This window comes from Sus scrofa, chromosome 13, assembly GCF_000003025.6.
Source record: "Sus scrofa isolate TJ Tabasco breed Duroc chromosome 13, Sscrofa11.1, whole genome shotgun sequence".
Lineage (NCBI taxonomy): Eukaryota > Metazoa > Chordata > Mammalia > Artiodactyla > Suidae > Sus > Sus scrofa.
In genome coordinates, this window is record NC_010455.5 from 129,236,914 (window position 1) to 129,260,436 (window position 23,523).

At 36.2% G+C, this 23,523-nt stretch overlaps 1 protein-coding gene across 3 annotated transcripts in view; it reads right to left on the reverse strand.

Annotated features, from left to right (window-relative positions):
* FGF12 (fibroblast growth factor 12) overlaps nt 587-23,523 on the reverse strand; it is a 580,493-nt gene continuing 557,556 nt past the window's right edge. For 2 of the 3 annotated variants that reach the window (XM_021070057.1, XM_021070055.1), the window contains one exon: nt 587-5,226. In XM_021070057.1, coding sequence (XP_020925716.1) covers nt 5,108-5,226 — 119 coding nt within the window. In that variant the 3' untranslated portion in view covers nt 587-5,107. The remainder of the gene's footprint in view (nt 5,227-23,523) is intronic. The other variant, XM_021070056.1, reaches the window with a different exon arrangement.

The following is a 23,523-nucleotide window of genomic DNA, read 5'->3' on the forward strand; positions in this document are numbered from 1 at the left end:
TTTTGTATAGGCTTCATTGTTGCATTATCAGTTCTATATAAAATCTTAGTATCACACTTATTGTAGCACTTACATTTTGGTATTACCTTATTTATTTATGTGTCTGACTTTCTTGGATTTTTTGAGACCATAATTTGATTTATGATCCCTAACCAAGTCTCTAGTTAGTAAATTAAGAATAAATCAATATGCTCTAGTTCTCAATCCTCAAAAAACAAGATACTGGGTTTACCACAAGTAGATTCATACTTAAAAAGTAATTTTTACTTTTGACCAGTGTTTAATAAAAATTTACCTTATTTCCCATCCATAAATCCAATTTTGATCTTTTTTATGAGACAGTTTTTAAATGACAAATTATAGGATAAATATATTTTTAAAAAGGAAAGACACTTCCCAAAGGAATTTAATGTTAAAAAGATGCAAATATTTTGTTTGCATGCATAACCATCTCAAGATTTTAATTGCTTTTTAACTTAAGGAAGGTTGTGATGTGTAAACATTTTACAAATCTGATCTCAAAAAAACCCCCAATGCTTTGAATAATCTGTACTTTAATGTAAAAACAAAACATTAATTTGTTCAGTTTCTCATACAACACATTTATTAAACATTTTGGTCTCAATAATTGCTTAAGATTGTAACATTTAACCTTGTAATGAGCTAAAACCAGTTCTATTCATGGGAGGTATTTTGGACTTTTGAACAACTCTAAAATTAATGCCACTGTCTTTAGGTTGTGCTTGGAGCAGAGACAAAGAAACATCAACTTATTTTTTCCAACTAATAAAACATCTAATGATGCAATTTCTACTATGACATTATTTCAATGTTATTATCATAGTGTTAATATATTTTTGCTTCTGTTTGTTACTGAAGCTCAGTATGTCATCTCTGAACATTAGCCATTTTCACTTAAATTTTAAATATTGGATTTTTACTTGGGCTCCAGGAACAATCCTGAAAAATAAATATCTGTATTTAGCATTTTTTTCTTGCCCTCAACTCTAAATTTTCAATCTGACATGACTGATCATGGAATCTCTATCAGGAAGTACAGCTTTTTAAAAGATAACTTTTAGAAATAAAAAATAGTTACCTCTGCATCAAAAGGGGGGGTTCAGAATCACTGACATTCTAAAGGACATGTGCTTTATTTTTCCCACCTGTTTCTTTTTTTATTATAAAGTGGCAATTTATACTGTCATTAGAAATATACATTTAAATATAAAGTTTTGCGTTCAAATCTCTTTATCTTTGATTACCTAGGACTAAAGACCACAAATCAAATAAAAAGTCTATATATCCTTATTTCAGAAGCATATGTATATATACACATATATATTTGTAGAACAATCCACTGTTTTAAATGTGATTCTGATTTAAAAAAAGCTATTTACAATTTTATGACAGAGAAATAATCTCAGCTTCTTATGATATTAAGACGAGCAGGGGATTTTTGTGTTTGAATGTTTCACCTTGTGCAGATGAAAATTAAGCAACATCATGGAAAACCTTCTCAGAGCACGGCCTTTTAGACAAAGCCACGAAGGTGGAATTGTGGATTTGCTGTTTCTGGGTCCACGTTTAAAAAAATTATTGTTGATGCAATCATGCTTCTTCACCCGGGAACTCGGGGTCCCAAATTAGGACCGTCAGACTTTTCAACACGTAAGTCATTCTTCATCTTTCACTTTCGTCTTAATACTCTCATTTTTAGTGGCACCACAGGACCACCAATCTATATAATACCTATGGACAGCACTGTCATTTTCTTAAATAGAAGGCTTTTTCTAAAATCTATCTGAATGAGGCCCATAAAGCGTCATCATTTGCATCAAATTGATGTCTTTTTATTGTGCTAATCTATAATGGCTAAAAATGTGCTATGAAATTCATATGTAAAATTCAAACCCCAAACTATTACTGTGATCAAGAATAGGTTGGCTCTCTGTCCTCCAGTTTCCTGAGCACAAAAGTCTCTGAATTAGCAAATGGAACTTCAGCACAGTTTTGTTTCTATGCTTCAAACTTCAAGCTTAAATGTCAAGTAAGATACATTGACCAGACAACTCTTTTGTGAGCTTCTCAAGAGTTTTGCTTTCATTCCAAGACCATTGATTTTTGAAACATGTTACAATAAGTACTCTTAAACATGTTTTACTGTGTATGTACATAGCCAATTACAACGCTGTGCTAAATGTCATAATTTTTCTGAGGCTATCCCAATGCATTTAAGAAAAAAAAAGCTTATCTTACTTATAGGAGAATAAGTGATGGAAGAATTGAGACCCAGAAATTGGAATGATGAAAATCAAAGTAAAGAATTATTTTATTTGGAGTAAACCTGAAAGACAAAACTGTTTAAACTGGCTAATATTTTTGGAGGAAATAGGATAGTTATATGTATATATTTGGTAATATTTTAAAACCTAGGCAGTGAATACTTTTCTATGAAAGGTTTTAATGTACTTAAAAAGTAAGCAGCAGTTAGGAAAATGTTCACCTTGTGCTCTAAACCATAATTTTTGTCAGGTTAATGTGTAAAAGAATATGAAGTTTCCAATTTATTCCCTCAATTTAACTCAGACAAAGCTAATTTCCAAAACATTTTACTGTAGTGAACATTTGCTTAAATGATATGGAGAAAAACAATACAAACTGGGTAGTTAGAACCGTTTCTTAATTGCTATCAGAAAGGAGACAAATATAAGTCTAGATGCTGAAGGATGGCTAGCCATTGAAAATAAAGAGAAGAATTTTGTTGGAGATTCATATCTCTATCATATTTTTCATAATTTTCAAGTAGGTTAGATACAGTCTGTCCAGAAATCATTAGTGTAATTTATAACACTTTGTGAAACTGTCAATTGTGTTACTCATGAGTTTGTGGTGTGTGTATGTGTGTATTACCAAAAAGCTCAAGTCATTTTATGCTAAATGAGCCTGTGACCCATTTTGTAGAAGCCTCTTCTTTATTTTTTCAAAGAAAATAAGGCTTTGTGCTTGGGGTTTGTTTGGTCCGAAAGTGACAGATGTGTTTATAATCAAGTTCATTCAAGAGTGACAAGGGGAAATACAACCTGATTGGTATGTCTAGATTTCTTTTTACAAAGGTATTCTTCTCCTAGAATAGTAACATTTCTTTATTTCTTTTTTTTTTTTTTTTGCTTTAATTTAAAAGTCTTTATTTGTTACTTTGCAAAGGGTTTGGTGAAGCAAATATCTCTTGCAAATGTGTGTTCAAAATCCTTGCCTAGATGCATATCTTTTATTCTTTGCAACCGATTAGACAAATCTCTCCATTTTATTTCCTGCTAACCTCCTGATAACATAAATAGAATACTTGGTGAAGGACACAGACCACTATTGAAGAATAATGATTGAGTAGAGTGAGGGAAACTACATTGACTTTGAGAGAATACAGCAACTGATGGCAAGGTTATTGAACTGAGGGCCTAGAGCTTCTGCAAAGTGTATATATTTTACGGAGTATTTGGAACCATACATGCTGGATGGTAAAGCTATAGGAGAAGTAGCATGCTAAGTCTTCTCATTGATAATATCCATAAATCTGCAGACATTTTTAGCATTCTGTTTTGTTTTGTTTTGATTTGGATGTCTCTATACCATTCCTGATTTGTAGGACTAAGTAGATTCATTTTTGTCCAAGGCAAGTGTATAATGTTCATTTTTTCCCTAACATTTTCCTAATACTTTAGTATTCCTACATATGCATTTCCCTAGCCTTACACTGAGTTGTTTGTTTGTTTGTTTGTTTTGGACTACTTTTAAGCCATTCACACAACTCTGTTGGAGCCTCAGTTAATTCCATGTTTCTCTATGACCTTTGAAAACTCAGTGTCTTACAAGTTCCCTTCTGTGTTCTATGGGACAGTCTTCTTTCCAACTAGATTTATAAATAATCATATATGGTAACAAACATTAAGCAATCCACTGGCTTCCTAAGATAGTTAGGAATTTCACAGCCATGCCTCCCAATTTCCTGGGGAAGTTTAGAAAATGCTAAATACAGAAAACTCTGGTAAGTTACAGAGGCAGATACGGTTTCCTTTCACCAATTTCTTAGGACTTATTTCCTTATGTAAAACACTTCTTCCTTCTTTCCTGCTGCAAGAGATGGTATAAAACTCTCTAAGACACCTAGATATGCACCTATTCTCTCAAAGGTGTCCACAAAGTAAAAAAATCAGATGAAATAGTAAGAGCACATAACTTATTTATCACTGCCCAGGCATGGCAATGATGAAGAATTCCTAAAAGTTACTTTAGCCATAGAACAAGAATTTTTTTTTTCCATAAATGGCTAAAGAAAAAAAAATGAGATCCTGAATTAATACTTTTGAAAAAAATGTGATATTTTCCTAGGAGAATCTGAAACTCTTTTTAGGAAGGAAGGAAATCAGCTAATAGAATTAAATTCAACTTGAGGCTATCTTTTGCATAAAACAGTCTTAAATATCAATTTCAGGAATAAAATTTTAAGCTTTTCTTGATGTTAAATAATTCCTGGCTATATATATACCTTACAGGCATTAAAAGAATCTATAATTCATACGCGTTCAGTATCATGGTAAAAAAAAATCCTGGAAACAGAATGTAATTATGTGTCACTTTCAGATGCCCCAAAATACAAATTCAAAACAAAGCACACATCACAGATTTATCCAGAGTTTAAGCTATTTAGGGTATTACATTGATTTGTAAGGTCGATACTCCAAAACCCTTTTCTTTAAGGTAACTTTATTTCATCTTTATTATAGTTATATCTTCATTACAATTAGCCCTCTATTAATAACAACAGAGTTTATGTTAATGCTTATGGAGTCTTGATTTATTTTTTCCTCAGCTTTTATGTATGCTAATCTTTATGCATGTGCATTTTCTACCACTTTGCAACAGGCAAGCTTTGGTTCAATTTGCTTGTCCTACACAAAGGAAAATTTTGAGTGCAGAATCTTAGCCACTAGGTCCTGGGTTGCCATTTTATTTTCCTCTCCTTGGGTGGATTTATTGGAAGGAAATGGGTAAAGGGCAGGGGGAGAAAGGGAAAGGATGAGAGAGGGATGCAGGGAAGAGTTCTCAGCTATGTTGAATCTTGATTCACAACTTTGCCTCCATTCATGGTTGGTGTTCCAGAACTTTTCCTCGAGCGCCCTTGTTTTTCTCCAATTTCATGTAGTGATGGCTCTCTGTACATACACACTGGAAGGCAAAAAGCACATCAATTACTCCTTACAATAGGAGACATCAATTTGGCCTCAATAAACATGTCAAATTTGGATTTACAATAGTGTTCACTCTCACCACTAGCTCTTCTTCCTACTATAAAAGTGAATTTTACTTACGATATTTAGTGGATGCACATAATTCTCTTCCAATTCTATCAGTCAAAACCATTTAAGTCTTCCTGAATTGCAGCCATATATGTGGTTTCTGTTCCCTTATAGATAAGGCTTAAGTCTTTACTGTCTACTAACCTATATAACAGGATTTTCATCTAGAGTTAGAAAAGACATTGGATGTATAACATTTAAATGCTAGAAAGAGATATTTCATTTTTTAGTCTTTAATCTAGTTTGGGTAGGAAAAAAAATGATCATTTACATGATCTTAATCTTTACCCTACTACAAGGAATATGACATTGTATCAAACTGAAATATTTATTGCCAACTTTCAGGGTATCCTACAAAGGAAATGATAACAGGAGAGAGGGCAGAGAAGGAAAAAAGATGTAATTTCCCCAGTTTCTACAGATTTCCTTTACCTAAGGTAATGAACACAATCCATGACTTCTTAGTTATTCATAATAAGAAATGTGATTATGCAACTGTGAGATTTCAGTTCACATCTATATAAACAGTTCCTTTTATCCTCTATTGTTTTGTCTGGCTCAAAAGCTCAGTCATATGTGAATTATCATGGCTCTTGCTAGATTACTGCATGGGAAGAAGAGTGTTTTTCAATTCATAGTTATTCTTGTAAGATAGAATCTATCAGCATACTAAATACATTAAGGCTGATTCATTTTATTGTTGTAGGACAAATGTGACTGTATATGTATATGAAATATTTACTTAAATATGAGGAGGTGCTTTCATCCTTGACTTAGGAACAAACAGTTATAAATCTCTACCTATTGAACCATCACTACAATGCGTTGGTAATCTGAATGCTATTTCCGATCAAATTGCTTTCTTCCTTGGACTTTGCTCTGGTACTGGAGACCCCAGCATGGCCTTGACTGAATAGATGTTGTATGCTGGTTAAGAGCACAAATCTGGGAGCCACACTGCCTGGGTCCACATCCTTATTCAGCCACTTCCTAACTGTCCAACTGGATACACCTTCATAATTGTAAAACAGCATTTTTATGAGGAGTCAGCGCTTGGCATTCAGTAAACATACCAAGATGTATAAGAAAAATGAAGGGGCTGATTTCTTCATAAGAATTTTAAATACCATCGTGGCTCAGAGGAAGCAAATCTGATTAGCGTCCTCTAGGAAGCAGGTTTGATCCCTGGCCTCGCTCAGTGGGTTAAGGATCCAGGGTTGCCATGAGCTATGGTCTAGGCTGCAGATGCAGCTCGGATCTGGCATTGCTGTGGCTATGATGTAGGCCAGAAGCTGCAGCTCCGATTTGACCCCTCGCCTGGGAATCTCCATATGCTGCAGGTGAGGCCCTAAAAAGACCAAAAAAAGAAAAGAATTTAAATAAAAGATTTCAGAGAACATAATGACACATTGCTTTGGCTGAAGTTATATTCTAAATCCAAAACTAGATTAAGAAAGTTAAGGTATATAAGTAGGCTCCTCAGTCAAGTTCAGTGATGAGGAGACAGATCTCTTCCAACATCTCAGTAGTAGAGCTTCTTAAATGTTAGCATGCAGTTGAATTACCTATGATATTGTTAAAATGCAGATTCTGACTCAGAAGGTCTACAGTGGACTTGAGATTCTGCATTTTTTGCGGGGCCATGCCTGCAGTATGTGGAAGTCCCCTGACCAGAGATCAAAGCCATGTCACAGCTGTAACCAGAACCACAGCAGTGACAACATGGCATCCTTAACCCATGGAACCAGGAAGGAACTCCAGAGATTCTGCAGTTTTAATAAGTGCCCAGGTGATGATGATGCTGGCAAAATCAAACCACACTGTGGCTAGTATAAAATATATATACAAAGCTTATTTATTACAAATATCATGTACAGTTATTATAAATGTATTTTTTTAAATGAGATTTTTAAAATATTTCATTTATTGCACTGAATGGGCCCTTCAATATTACCAAAGGACTAACTGCCTTTAGCTTAACTAGTGAAGTGTACAGAATAAACTAGTTTAGAATGAACTGATCCTATAATTTTCAGATGGTGCCAATAGGTAACTGAAGTTTCTGCCTTTCTTTGACAAAAGACGGAAGACCTATATGTAAGATCCTATTGAAATCTTGAAGTTCCTCAAGTCTAATGCCTCTTACCTATATATCTGTTATGGGAAAAGTTTCAAAATTGCCCAAATTAAATAATATGTTTATATGTGCAAAATATAGCCATTTATTTATAACTGCGTAGTGCACAGGGGAACTCAGAAGTAATGAAGCAATTCAGTTGGAAAGCTATTCACATAATACCATAAAGACGTTTTCCCTACTCTCTCACTTAATCATCTGTGAAAACATATACATCCCCAAACCTGACTACAGACTGTTAATTAGTCTCAAAGAATGAAAAAAAAAACTCTAAAAATAAAAACAATATATTTTGACATGGAAAAATTTTTAAACTTCAACGTAGAGGTACTTGAAGGATATAACCTTTTAATTTCCATCAAAGAATATATTTTATAATTTTGGTATCTAAATTTCGTTGTGTTGAAACTTCTTTTTTTAACTTTCCTTATGTTGTAGATTCTACCCAAGACATTTGTTTTTAACTTTTATCTGCTTTTTTTTTTTTTTGCCATTTCTCACTTACACATACAATATTTAAGTTGTGACAACATAAAAAATGTTGCCATTATAGTTATCACTGCAGATAACTTTTCTAATAACTAACTTAACCCTGCTGGCCATCCTAGAATCAAGTCCACAGAGAATTTTTTTAAATGGCATCTAAAAATTTTCAATGTTCCAAAAAGAAGGAAACTCACTAGTGTCAGAGCAAAGTGTGAGACTTGGTCTTCTTCCAGGACAACTCAATCACTAATTTTCCAATTTTTTCCATTACATGGAATAATAAAATTCCAGGTTTGGAAAAAAAACACACACACACAAAAAAAACTAGTTCATATGCCTTAGCTTGAAAATTAAGAGTAATATAGCCACAAAAAAGAACAAAGTAATGCCATGGATGGAACTAGATATTCTTATACTAAGTGAAGTAAGTCAGAAAGAAAAAGACAAATACCATATCATATCACCTATATCTGGAATCTAATATATGGCACAAAAATCTTACCACAGAAAAGAAACTCATGGACTTGGAGAACAAACTTGTGGTTGCCAAGGGGGAAGGGAACTAGATATTCTTATACTAAGTGAAGTAAGTCAGAAAGAAAAAGACAAATACCATATCATATCACCTATATCTGGAATCTAATATATGGCACAAAAATCTTACCACAGAAAAGAAACTCATGGACTTGGAGAACAAACTTGTGGTTGCCAAGGGGGAAGGGGAGAGAGTGGAATGGACTGGGAGCCTGGGGTTAATCGATGCAGACTATTGCATTTGGAGTGGAAAAGCAATGAGATCCTGCTGCCTAGCACAGGGAACTATATCTAGTCACTTGTCATGGAACATGATGGAGGACAATGTGAGAAAAAGAATATATATATATATATATATATATATCTGTAAGTGTGTGTGTGTGAGACCGGGTCACTTTGCTGTACAGTAGAAAATTGACAGAACACTGTAAACCAACTATAATTGAAAAAAAAAAAAACACTAAAATAAAAAAATAAAATTTAAAAAAGAAAATGAAGAGTAATAAAGCCAATAGATTCAATTTAATTTCTTGGGCTTTAATTTTCACTGTTATTTACAGGCTCTGGGATGTCACTTGTATTGTCTAACTTAAGAAGCTGAAGAATCAAGGGGTATGAATATCAAATTTTAGAATTAAAATGCAATTAAGAGAGCATGATCTAATTAGAAAGCAAAGAAAGGACATAATACTTCTCTTCAGTAATATAACTTCCTTTGATAATTGTATTAACACTCCATAACTGTGCTATTCTCAATGATACATAATAAAACGAGGACACAATATAAAAGAAAACAGAAGGCATAAATGTTCTATAAAGTTCATTATAAGTCCAAAATGTAAACCCAAATCACTGTGGTGTACATAACCACAATGATAATCTCTTAAATAAACCTTTAATCCCTTCAATAAATCTGTTAGTTCAGAGCTTTCAAAGCCATTTTACTTTTTCTAAATTTTTTATAGGCAAAGTGTCTTTTAATGAACTATACCAAGAGATAGTATTTTACATTTAACCCTAACTGGGACTTGGACTTCTCCGGCACTGAATGATCACAGAAGGACTAGATTCTAGCATGCTACCCAGGCTGGCATTTGACTGTGGAGATTTTCCTGGATCCTGCTGGGGAGTGCCAACCCTGCCCAACTGGAAGTTCAGAGCCATTTTAAATTGACTCACTCACTTGGTAATTATAATAACCTGGTGAATAAAGTAGATAAGAAATTTGTATCCCCCCCCTTTTTTTTTAAAGCAACTTCCCCAAAGTCAGATGGTAAGTGAGCAATGGCATAGGCAGAAAAGAATGCAAGATTTCAAGGTCCTACTCAAAAGTTCTTAATAAAAATAAAAAAACAGTCCATCAAATACATGTTGCAAATGATTGTCTTAGATAATGTTTAAGTTATATCTGCATATGAATCTAGATCCAAGTTGGCCTTACCACTACCAAATATTCTTAATGCATCCCAAAATGGTAATAAAAACAAATTCAGGATGCATTTTATAAAAATAAATAATTCAATGACGTGTTGGCAAGCATGTAGAGAAACTGCAACTACTATACATTGCTGGTGGGAATTTGAAATGGACAGCTACTGTGAAAAATGATACAGCGAGTTCCTCAAAAAAGCAAGCATAGAATGATCATATGATCCAGAAATTCTGCATCTTACATCCAAGAAAAGTGAAAGCAGTGATGTGGACAGTTATTTGCATACCCATGTTCATAGCAGCATTACTTATAATAGCCAACGAGGGAAGCAACCAAAATACCTATCAACCAATGAACAGATACACAAATTGTGACATATACATACAATGACATGTAGTTAACCTTAAAAGGGAAGGAAATCCTGACACAAGCACCAATGAAACTTGAGGGCCTAAGGCAAAGTGAAATAAGCTAGGCATAAAAGGATGAATACTTTAAGATTCCATTCATGAGTATTATAGAGTAGTCAGATTCACAGAGACTCAAAGTAGAATGCTGGTTGCTGGAGGCTGAGGAAAGGGAGAAGGAGGAAGAGGAATAAATACTTGGTGGGTATAGTATTTCAGCTGGGGAAGATGAAAAAGTCTGAGGATGGATGATAGTGATGGCTGCACAACAAAGTGAACAAATTTAATGATACTGAAATGAGTTCTTAAATTGGTTACAATGTACAATAATTACATATAATTAAAAAAATCACACGCAGAGAAACAAATACCCTGAGGGTAAGCTATAAACAAAGAGGTGACTATTAAAATCAGGGATGTCCTATTTGCATGGAGATAAATAGAAATGAGTATATGAAAGAGCTCTGTGATGTTGATTCCCCAAGAGTCAATAGTATTATTCTTCAGACTGTACTAAGAAAGATTTGAGATACACTGTGAGGGTATAGGGTTGGTGAGAGGACAGTAAAACCTGATGAGAATATCCTAGAACTGCGCCACCTAACACAGTACTCATTTTGCCATATGGGATCATTGAGCACTTAAAATGTGGCTGGTCCTAATTCAGATATGCTGTAAATATAAAATAAAAACTTAGTTTTAAAGACCACACAAAAATTAAACATCCCGGTAATGATGCTTTATACTGATTACATATTGAAATGATAACATATTGAATACACTGGATTAAATATATTAACATTTATTTTGTATGTTTCTTTTAGTTTTTAAAGTATGATAATCAGAAAATTTTAAATTACATAGGTAGCTCATATTATGTTTCTGTTACACAGTGCTGTCTTAGAAGAGTTTGCTCTTGTCTGGAAGAGAAGTGTCTTGATTAGAGTTACAGCTATCAATTACTATGTGATGAGGAGGAGAGCTGAGAAAACTTTCTGACCTGATTGGACTTGACCTTCACAGGTAGACTATCTTGGATTTCTTTGAGGGAATGAATTGGTTCACAAAACATTTATTGACCCTTTTAATCTGGCTTAACTAATATTGTATCATTTTGATTCTATTACTGACTTTTCATTTTTTTTCTCTCCTCAAACACCAATTACTCTTTTGCTGACAAATATCCAAAGATGAATTTATTCCAGCATTAATTTATTTATTTATCCTATGAACAGTACATACAGACTTTGTGCCAGGTGCTCTGCTAGCTTCTGTGGCCAGTACAAGAAATAACCTCTTGGCTCCTGCCCTCCAGAAGCTCAAGGCTAAGAAAGAGCACAGGCATGCACACAAATCACAGGATAGGGAGATAAATAGAAATGAGTATATGAAAGAGCTCTGTGATGTTGATTTAGCCTTGAAGGATGCAGAAGGTTTAGAGAAATGGATGGGCTAATAAATTAGAATGAAGAGATGAAGCATACATAGGTTATGTAAGAGAAACAGTAGCTGGTTGAAGGATGGGGTAAAATTGAGAGGTGGTGAGAGATGAGACTTGACGGGACCAAATTGAGTCAGACCTCTGAAATCCAGGACAGAGGATTTAAACCACGGTCATGATACATATCGGCCTAAATTTGATAGTGACTGAGTAGTTAATATGTCCATCAAGTATATAAGTGTATAGGGAAAAAAACCTATTTATTGAATCTCTTTATCTAGAAAAATGCCTAACTATGTTTACATGACATGAATACAGCCAGTCAGGGTAATCAAGAAGAATCAAAGTGAATCTTGATGTATAGATTATATAAGAAGTGGTTAGCAGTGTTTCAAGCTTTTATGAGTTATTCTGATGCCTTGTAAACACCGTCTTAATTTCTCAGGAACAAACCTAGCAGAGGCACCATTAGGTATGAGACCTGCTGCTTATCTAACATACAATCAGCTCTCTGTATTTATGGGTTCCACATCCTCAGATTCCACCAACTGTGAATGGAAAATAGTCAATAAAAAATGACACAAAATTCCAACAAAGCAAAACTTGAATCTGCCTTGCTCTGGCAACTATTTATACTGTCTTTATGTTATATTAGGTATTACAAATAAGCTAGAGATGATTTAAAGTATACAGGAGGATTTGTGTAGGTTATATGCAAATACTATGCCATTTTATATAAGGGACTTGAGCATCTGCAAATTTGGGAACAAATTTTCCTGAAACAAATTCCTACAAGTACTGAGGGAAACTGTACTCAACATTTAACATATTTCAAATATCATGATTTTGACTGCAACTGAAAGGTGGGGCTCTTTGGAGTTCCCGTCATGGCGCAGTGGTTAACGAATCCGACTAGGAACCATGAGGTTGTGGGTTCGATCCCTGGCCTCGCTCAGTGGGTGGGGGATCTGGTGTTGCTGTGAGCTGTGATGTAGGTCGCAGACACGGCTTGGATCTGGTGTTGCTGTGGCTCTGGCATAGGCCAGTGGCTACAGCTCCTATTAGACCCCTAGCCTGGCAACCTCCATATGCCGCGGGAGAGGCCCTAGAAAAAGCAAAAAGACAGACAAAAAAAAAAAAAGTGGGGCTCTCTTGGTTAAACTAATTAACATGTTGAGAAGGGTTATCTTCTCATTTTGTGGGAAGCTTAAGACAACTAAACACACTATTATATATGGAATACATGGGTAATGGGGATCTACTGTATAGCGCAGGGAAATTTACTCAGTACTGTGTGGTAGCTTGTTTGGGAAGAAAATCTGAAAAGGAATGGATCTATGCATATGTATAAACTGATTTAGTTTGATGTATGCCTGAGATTAACACAGCTTTGTGAGCCAACTATATTCCAATAAAATTTAAAATAAATAAAATTTTAAAATGATAAATCCAGAATTACTAATCCCACATATGAGAATCCAATATACTTTACCATACAGTAAAAATTAATTGCAGTTTTTTACAACTACTAATACTAGAATTTAGAGTTCTGACATTAGTTTTCAATCATATACTACTAAGAAATTGTGAGAAACCTTTAAGAAACATTTCTAGGGAACTGTCTAGGTTCTGATCTTTGTTGAATAAATTCTACAGCTCCTAAATTGTGTTTCTCTAATTATTCCTGTCCATGCAAGATTATGCTTTTTTTCTTCTCAATAATCAGTTCCTTTTTAGTAACTGCAAAGAAGCCTAGTCTCTTGATTTGCAGTGGTTCTAATTACTAAAGTGATATTTAAGAAGGGCATTTTCCATCACTTTCTGTTACCGTAAGCTATTATTTCATTAGAAAATAGACTTTGGAATTCCTATTGTAGCTCAGCGGGTTAAGAACCTGACATAGTATACGTGAGGATACGGGTTTGATCCCTGGCCTTGCTCAGTGGGTTAAGGATCTTGTATTGCCACAAGTTACAGCATAGGTCACAGATGTGGCTTGGATCCAGTGTTGCTATGGCTGTGGCATAGGCGGGCAGCTACAGCTTCAATCTGACTCCTCAGCTAGGAACTTCCATATGCCACAGGTGTGGCCATAAAAAGAAAAAAAAAAGTTTTATTATTCTTGGCGTCACAATTAAAAAAATAAATCTCTTTGTTTTTGAATATTTTCTTCCCAACTGCTCTGTTTTATGCACTCTGGCACAATACAATTATGAAAGCAAAGGCTGATATTCCAGTTATTTTGATGAGGATTAATTTCCAGATTGAGAATAAAGTGAAGTGGAAACAAACAAAACATCCAACTCCCTATCTTTCTTGTCCTCCTTGCTTCTTAAATATATCACAGAAACTCAGATCCGGGGTCACTATAGATTTAACAATTGGAAACACATCCTCTGAGGGCATTTTGGGATGTTACTATTAAATATGTCTCATTCAAGGGAGTTCCCATCGTGGAGCAGTGGTTAACGAATCCGACTAGGAACCATGAGGTTTCGGGTTCGGTCCCTCGCCTTGCTCAGTAGGTTAAGGACCCGGTGTTGCAGTGAGCTGTGGTGTGGGTTGCAGATGCGGCTCGGATCCCACATTGCTGTGGCTGTTGTATAGGCCGGCGGCTACAGCTCTGATTAGACCCCTAGCCTGGGAGCCTCCATATGCTGCGAGAGCGGCCCTAGAAACGGCAAAAAGACAAAAAAAAAAAAAAAAAAAAAAAAAGTCTCATTCAAGACTCTGTGAGCTTCACTTAGGACACAGACTTTATTTTCAGTGGGCATGATTTGAAGGCCAGCTGTTTGTATGGAACTGATTGTTATGTTTCTTTCTGATGTAACTTTACACTACTTTTCCAACAGAGTCTCAATATCCCAATTTCAAGAATGTTTAGTGTCCTGAAAATGCAATGCCTGCAGGATTCACAATGTTTCTTCCCCTTCATCTGGCTTTTATGGGTTGTCCTGATCATATTTCTTGACACTTTCCTCTTTAAAGTATGAAAACACAAACTTGCCCTTTTTTCACCCCACCAGATATCTCTGAGATATGTATTACTGTTCCTCTGACACCTGTGATATCATAATAGTTTTGGACAAATGGTAAAAGGAGATAATGCTCTGAAAAGGAAACATTTCTGTATGGCTCTTTAGAATGCTTTCTTTAGGAGTTCCCGTCGTGGCGCAGTGGTTAACGAATCCGACTAGGAACCATGAGGTTGCGGGTTCGGTCCCTGCCCTTGCTCAGTGGGTTAACGATCCGGCATTGCCGTGAGCTGTGGTGTAGGTTGCAGACACGGCTCGGATCCCACGTTGCTGTGGCTCTGGCGTAGGCCGGTGGCTACAGCTCCGATTAGACCCCTAGCCTGGGAACCTCCATATGCCGCAGGAGCGGCCCAAAGAAATAGCAAAAAAAAAAGACAAATAAAATAAAATTAAAAAAAAAAAAGAATGCTTTCTTTAGATCATTTTTCTATTTTTTCCTCTGGTCTGTTTCAATTTCTGCCTCTTCTTCCACTCCCCCTCCCTATCCTCCATCTTTTCCTCCTCCTCCTCTTCTTCTTGATGTTTCCTTTCATTTGTGTTTTGACTTTTCTTGATTTATAGTACATTGAAGCAGAAGGATTTATCCTAGCTTTTGGAGTAAAAATGAGATAGATGTTTGATGAGAGAATATTCTTCCTCATTCACGGACACAAGGACAAGCATGGTTTTCTAATAACATAGCCCACGTTATATATTGCTTTAAAACACAGCATCTCCAGTTCTACCCTTTAATGTGAACAGAACACACCCATATGGTGGACACTAGTCAGTGACTTGGCACAATGAAGGCTGTCATCTTCACAGTGGCCTAAGATGCAGTGGCCCATATTTCTGTAGAAAGCCTTGCAGTCCTGTTATCAAATAAAATGCTATACTTACTTATAATAAGCCCATAAACTACCAATAATGTGTAATAATACATAATATTTGTTCTATTTATTTATTTATTGGCCGTGCTCATGGCATGTGCAAGTTTCTGGGCCAAGGACTGAATCCATGCCACAGAAGTGACCCAAGCCCCTGCAGTGACAATGCTGGATCCTTAACCACTAGGCCACCAGGGAATTCCTTTTTGTTTTCTTTTTCTTTTTCTTTTTCTTTTTTTTTTTTTTTTTTGCTTTTTAGGGCCGCACCAGCAGCATGTGGAAATTCCCAAGCTAGGGGTCAAATTGGAGCTACAGCTGCCAGCCTACACCACAGCAACATAGGACCCTCATCTGCAACCTACACCACAGCTCATGGCAACGCCAGATCCCTAACCCACTGAGCGAGGCCAGAGATCACACTCACATCCTTATGGATCCTAGCTGGGTTCCTTAACTGCTGAGCCACGAAGGGAACTCCTTTTTTTGCTTTTTAAAATGCAAGAATGTGCCATTAGAAAATAAAAGGACCAAATACATATCACTGGGATTTGAAGTCTTATTAAAAATAAATCCATCCTCTCTTTCTAAGATTAAATATGGGTCTTTCCAGGGCATGCTTTCACTTAATATTTTTCTATCATATTCTTTCACTGGTACATTTGCTGCAAGTGCAGTTATCAGAATAGACAGACATTCCCTGCCATTATAATAGCTCACATTCCCTGTTTGCAACTTTTAATGTTCAACAATCACTTTTATTTTAGTTATCATAAATTTATCTTGGAAAACTTAAACTAAAATAACACGTTTCTTAAAAGTATGTAAAAGGGAAATCTCAGGCGGTGCTGTTAGCTATAAATCAAACGACTATAATCAACTAGGTTCCAGGTACCATCCCAGGGGTATTCTCCTTCTAAGGAACCACTGTCCTCTTAATCATCGCTAACATTAACTCAGCACTTACTATATATCTGCACTTTATATACGGTAAAATTATTTTAAATGACCCTAAAAGGTAGATACTTTATTAATTGATCCCTTTTGCAGTTAAGGAAAGAGAACAAAAAGGGTAATTTGTTCAAACTAGTGCACTGACACAGGGCAGAATCAGCATGCAAATTCATGTGTGATTACGAGTTCCCACTGTGGGTTAAGAATCTGACTGTTGGAGTTCCCATTGTGGTGTAGCAGAAATGAATCTGACTAGTATCCATGAGGATGTGGGATCCCTGGCCTTGCTCAGTGGGTTGAGGATCTGGTGTTGCCATCAGCTGTGGTGTAGGCCACAGATGTGGCTTGGATCTGGTGTTGCTGTGGCTGTGGTGTAGGCTGGCAGCTGCAGCTGCAATTTGACCCCTAGCCTGGGAACTTCTATATGCCAAGAGTGCAGCCCTTAAAAAAAAAAAAAAAAAAAAATCTGCTGACTGCAGAGTCTTCGGTTGCTGCAGAGATGTGGGTCACAGCTGAGGCTTGGATTTGATCCCTAGCCTGGGAATCTCCACAAAATTAAAAAAAAAAATCATGTGTGATTAGCTCCAGGATTCCAGGATAGCTTACAGTGAAACAGTTTCATGTGTTGGAAAAAAAAACAAAACTTCATTGCTCAGACTTAGTCAAAATCTTGACCCCAAGCTTCATGGGCGTGCTCAGCACTTCCTGGAATCCTACTACATTTCTCTAGCCAGTTCCCTCTCCCACTCCTCCCAAGTGGCTATTCCATATCTCTCTTTCCTCCTCAGACCTTAAAAACTACCTCAGACCCTCCTCAGACTTGGGCAACAGGCTTGCCTTATTGTCTCGTCTGCTCTTTTTCTCCCTCTCCCTTCATCATTGCCTCCTTCCTTCCTCCCTTCCTTCCTTCTTGTCAATAAACTGCCATGTTTTGCATTTCACCTAGAAAAGAGATGCAGAGGAGAAAGTCTTTGCATTTCCACAAAAGTTACCAACCTGCACACAACTGTTCACATATATTCTGGCTCCCTACTTGTTACAGTGCTTGAACTCTTCTTGTTTGTATGTAAATTTAGTCCTCCACTAAATTTACTTGATCCCATTCCCTTAGGTCACAGTGTTATTAACTGACCCTTTCTCCTATGTCAATTTTCACTTCTCCCCCATTAGTCTATAAATATGCTATAATAGCTTTCAACGAACAAACCCCATCATGCAACCGTCATGTTTCTCTCCAGCTTGCACTCCATTTTTCTACTTCCCTTTTATAACAGGATTCCTCAGAAGTGTCATTGAATGTTATTTCTTTTCTCTACCTCCTGTTATAACTAGAATCCACTACAACTGGACTTATTCCCCATTCTCCAAGTGAAATCACTCCTGTCAAGTCACTACTGAATGTATATTACAGCTCCAATGGTCAATCCTCATTCAGCAGCTTCCTGGATGTTCCAGCATTGTCTGATAAAGAAAGTAGGTCTGGTCTTAGTTTTGCCTCATTCCAGCTGTATGGACATGGGTGAATTCCATAATCTCTCAAATTCATTTCCTCATGTTTAAATTTGGGATGATAATCTTAATCTGTAGCCTCCCAAAGTGTCAGGGACTATCAAATGATACTCCTGTTTGGAGGAATGTTGAAAATAACAACAAAAAAAAAACCATAAAGGAATAAACTGTTACTAATTATTACTTTTATATTATTCCTGGATTCTTGTAAGTCACTAAAAACTTGAAAATTCTAATAGTTATAGAAGAACTGAGTGTAAATTTTTGAGAGTCAACTTTACTTTGGAATGGAGAGTTGGAAAACTTGAGTGAAGGGCAATTAGAATTGTTGCTGACAGATTCTGTTTTCCAAATGGAGGCAAGATAACTGCAGTTCCTAATAAAACTCAGAAATGACATTTTATAAAGAACCTCTATGTATATCAGTTTCCATCAAAGTAGAATGAGATTTTTTTTTTCATTTTTAGGGTTGCACCTGCAGCACATGGAAGTTCCCAGGCTAGGGGTCAAATAGGCACCCAGCCAAGAGCCTACACCATAGCCACCGCAACACCACATTCGAGCCACCTTCTGCAACTTACACCACAGCTCATGGCAATGCCAGATCCTTAACCCTGAGCGATCCTTAACCCTAACCCTCATCCTCATGGATACTAGTCAGGTTCATTTCTGCTGAGCCACAATGGCAAGTCCTGACTAATATTTCTATTACTACCAATTTAATCAAATTTTCCTTGACCATCTGTAATTTCCAAGAAGTGGAAAGGTTAGATTGCTCTGTTAGTTAATGTACCATTAAAGAAATTTAATTGTCTTAATAGCAGATCATGGATGGGTATGGGCAATTAACAGGAGGCAATGTCACACCTTAATTAATGTCACATGGAATCCCTTTGGAACCATAGGAGAACTTTAAGTGTTGGCTCAGAAGCAATGCATTGCCAAAGAAATGCACCTAATATGCTGTAAATAGTATAAAGAGTTAAGGGACATAGTGAACCAGAAGATCTATATCTTCATTTAGAAAGACGTCAGAAGCAGTATTTGTGTGTGTGTGTGTGTGTGTGTGTGTGTGTGTGTGTGTGTGTGTGTTAGAGAGAGAGAGAGATGGAAGAGGAAGTGTCAGGGAGAGGTAGGAGGGTTTCATTAAAGACTAAATTCAAAGCCAGGATAAAGCTGCTTTAAATGAGTTTTACCGGTTTGGGGGAAGAAGGTGTCACAGGCAGGCAGAGATCCCAAACTCAAAAGAGAGCGAGAGAGAGCTGCTGCTATTATCTTTTCTGTAATAAAAGCAATCAGGAGTATCAAAGGTACTTTTTTGCTCCATCTTTATGTTTTGTCTTTTAGTATGCTTGGCTCCAAAAGAGGGTTGTAGAAAACAAACCATCTAGTTCTCTTCGTTAAGTGAAATAAAAAAATCCAAATAATTTGCCATTATTGCCAATAATTTGTATCTTCATGATAGGAGCTTTACAAAATCAAGACTCCAGATTTGTTCATTTCTTTGGTGTCTTCCTATATAGTGTTTGAAGAGATTATTATTTTCCTACCAAATTCAATTTTAATTGTCTCTAATACTTTACTCAATACCACACCTCACAGCCTTTCTCCAGAACATGACACAATAACACAATGTCCAATTTCTAAGGGAAAATGAAAAAGGCACTTTGCAGTGATCTGACAGATTTGAGAAATCCAAACTTAATAGCATCTCATCTTCATGTTATTCCTATGAGACAGATGGAATTTATAACCATCTGCATTTCCAGAGGTTATTTAGGTTGAAGAAATACTTTCGCAAAATTCCTTAACAAATTATAGGTAAAATTTTTATTAGAAGAATTAGACATTTCTTTGTCCTTGGCTGATTGATTTCTATCAGGTCACTCTTCCTTAGTGATCAGTTTAGTACAATAGATAGTTTTGCCTCTACTAACTCCATATAGTAATTTAACCTGGCACTAAGTACAACCATCCTAATAGCAGTAGGAAAGGTAAAAATATAATGTTTTATATATTTAATTCCATGGTGCAAGCAGCACAATTTATTCTACATTAGATAAGGCTTAGTCCAAGATATATAGAATAAATTTAAATATTTGAATAAATTTAAATAATTGTCTATGGCCAGATGTGATCAAAATGAGTCTAGAAACATCAAATTGAGTTTAGAATACTGAATCTCAAACCTGGTTGCCATCAAAATCACTTGTACAATAAAATTAGAATACTTTGGAGATTTGATCTGGTAGCTTTCAAGGACACTCCAGATGGTCCTGATACTAACATTTGGGAAACAGTGATTTACATTATACTGCTTGGACTTTAATAAGAGTCTATTGGCTTAAAGCAATCATTCCTTTTTTTTTAATTTTTAAAAATTAAACTAAATTTGATTTACAATGTTGTATCAATTTCTGCTGTATAGTAAAGTGACCCATTCATACATATATATACATTCTTTTTCTTATATCATTTTCCATCATGTTCTACCACAAGAGACTGGATATAGAGATCCCTGTGCTGTACAGTAGCACATTGCTTATTCATTCTAAATGTCATAGTTTGCAGGAACTGTTGTAACAGACAGAATAGATAATTTCTAACTGTCCTCCAAGTGTGTAGGTGTATTTCCATGTGTGTATTGGTCTTATCTCCCCATTAGAAAATAAACTGGTCAAAACTGGCAAATGTTCCTTTAGTCTGCATTTAATATTTCTGTAGCAATGGCTTTCAACTGACATTTACTAATTTTACTTTAGAAATATATTTCTCACTCTAGGATCAAGTTTTTGAAGCTTATGTTTTGTAAAATGCACACATTCTTTTCAGGGGAAGGAACCAGAGTCTGAATATCCAACTACCTACAGGAGCTGAGCAATGAGCTCCTTGAAGGAGAAGGGCGGAGAAGAGGAGATTGTTTTTCCTTCTTTGTCAGAGTATTTAGCTGCTGTGTCTGAAGCTAAAGGGTGAGGTCACCATCAAGACAACTGAAATCTGAGGGAGTTACTTATCTGTGGTATGAACAATGCTCTGAAAGGGCAAACTCAAGAATCCCAAAGCCTGTGCCATTGTCTTAAATTCCAGGGGAGGGTAAATAAAGGTTATGTGCAATATACGTGGTAATGGGTTTAAATATCAAGTCCATCCATCTGTCTGAAGAGATGCCCTCACAACCCCTTATTAACACCGCCTATTCTCTAAACACAGGGTGAAGCTGGAGGGGAGAGGGACTGATGGATTATTATTATCATGGAACCTGTGCAAGATTTTAAAGAACCTCACACTGACAGAGTTTAATTTGGGGAATCCTGACATTCAAAATGATGTCACCATTAGGACTGGGGAAAAGGCAGAGCTATTAGAAAAGCAAAACCAAAACAAACCTTCTCTGACTTTTGTTTCATAGGGGCTGGTTTCACAGGGAGGGGGGCGTTTGTTGTTTGCAGCACTGGAATCTGGGTAACAGTAACAGTGACTGGCTTAGAGATTTACAAAAATTCCTTTAAAAACGAAAAATAATCGACAATCTCTTTGGTTAACCATGTGATATAACTGCATGGACAATCACTGGGTACATGCTCATATTTTTGTATTATTATATTGTAATAATATTATAACAAGTACAGATGAGGTGTAAAACTGACCAACAATGTTATTTTATTAGCTAATATTGCTTGAAAAAGCAAAATCTGTTCTCTAAGACAAAAGTCAAAGGTATTTCTAGGGAATTAAAAGGTTTTTGGTCTGATGAATTAAATTCTTTTTAAAATTTTTATTTTGTTGAAGTATAGTTGATTTACAATGTGTTTGAAATGAATTAAGTCCTTGTTTTCATCTTCAGAAGTGATTCACATCCTATTTTGTATACATCACATCTAAGTTTTCATCCCCACAGTCTAAAGACACAAAGAGCCTTGGAAATAAATCCAGGTATTAGTGAATCTGATTTAGAATGGGTTATTTTTTTTCCCTGAAATAAAAGGAAATTCATTCTAAAGCATCAGTAAAAATGAAAACAAAACAATCAACCAAGAGCTGCCAATAAGAAAATTAGGATATTAGAGCTATTCTGAAGTTAAGATGATGGCAGGCTGTAGCCAAGGCTCTCAGTTGTCCCCATCCCATTCTGCCATTCGCACAGAGTAACTCAACATTTGTTGGTGTGTAGACATCTGGAAGAAACCCTGCATTCTAAGTCTTCCCTGTATCTGTGTGTGACACCTGACCAAGCTGTGATCCATGAGATATAAATATCATATCACTAATGGGGATTATCTTAAAGAGACTGGTACAAGGCTTTTGCCTCTATCTTTCTCAGCCCTTCCTCTACCCTCTGACTGGAATGAGGATGCTGGCTGGATCCTGGGGATGAGGGCAGGTCTGTACAACATACCAGGAGAGTGGCACTCAAAGCCGGATGTGACCGAGGTCCATAACAACTAGGGAGCCATAGAAGAGCCCTGGAGAGCAGGTTTCTAGATTTGGTTTGTGAGGCATAACACCATGTATGATTAAGCTGTTCTTAATGTGAGTTTTGTGTTATACACAACCAAACCTAATTCCAACGTGTACAAGTAGGAATGTCAGGTTGTCTTTTCCCACATTTGTACTGAAATGCAGCAAACATGAAGAATTAAGGCATCTCTCAAACTAGGAACATGGTAATTGCCTACATTTCTCTTAGAAGTGTATAGATGGGAGTTCCCGTCATGGCTCAGTAGTAATGAACTAGACTAGTATCCATGAGGACACGGTTCCATCTCTGGCCTCCTTCAGTGGGTTAAGGATCTGGCGTTGTCGTGAGCTGTGATGTAGGTTGCAGACATGGCTCAGATCTGGCATTGCTGTGGCTGTGGCATAGGCTGGTAGCTGTAGCTCTGATTCAGCCCCTAGCCTGGAAACTTCCATATGCTGTGGGTGCAACCCTAAAAACAAAAACAAAAACAAAACAAACAAACAAAAAAACCCCAAAACAAACAAAAAAAGAAATGTATAGATGACCATACAGACCCAGGAGGAAGTCTGACTAGCCAAAGTGCAGACTGAGGTCATGATTAGGAAGGTAGGTTGCAGGTTTTTTTGTTTGTTTGTTTGCTTTTGGTGGGGAAGGATTTAATAGGAAATGAATTATTTATAAAAGGAGTAACTAAAACCCATGGTTTTTTACTTTTCCTTCATACTTTTCTGAATTTTCCAAATATTATTGATGAGCATATACTACTTATTACAACAAAAACATCAACTTAAATGCACAAATAGTTTACTTACATTGTACCTGGTTTGTTTTTATCCACTTAATCCCCACCTCTCATTTCACATGCTCTGAACCTGACCTGCCCTGAAGGTATGTTTAAATATCAATTTA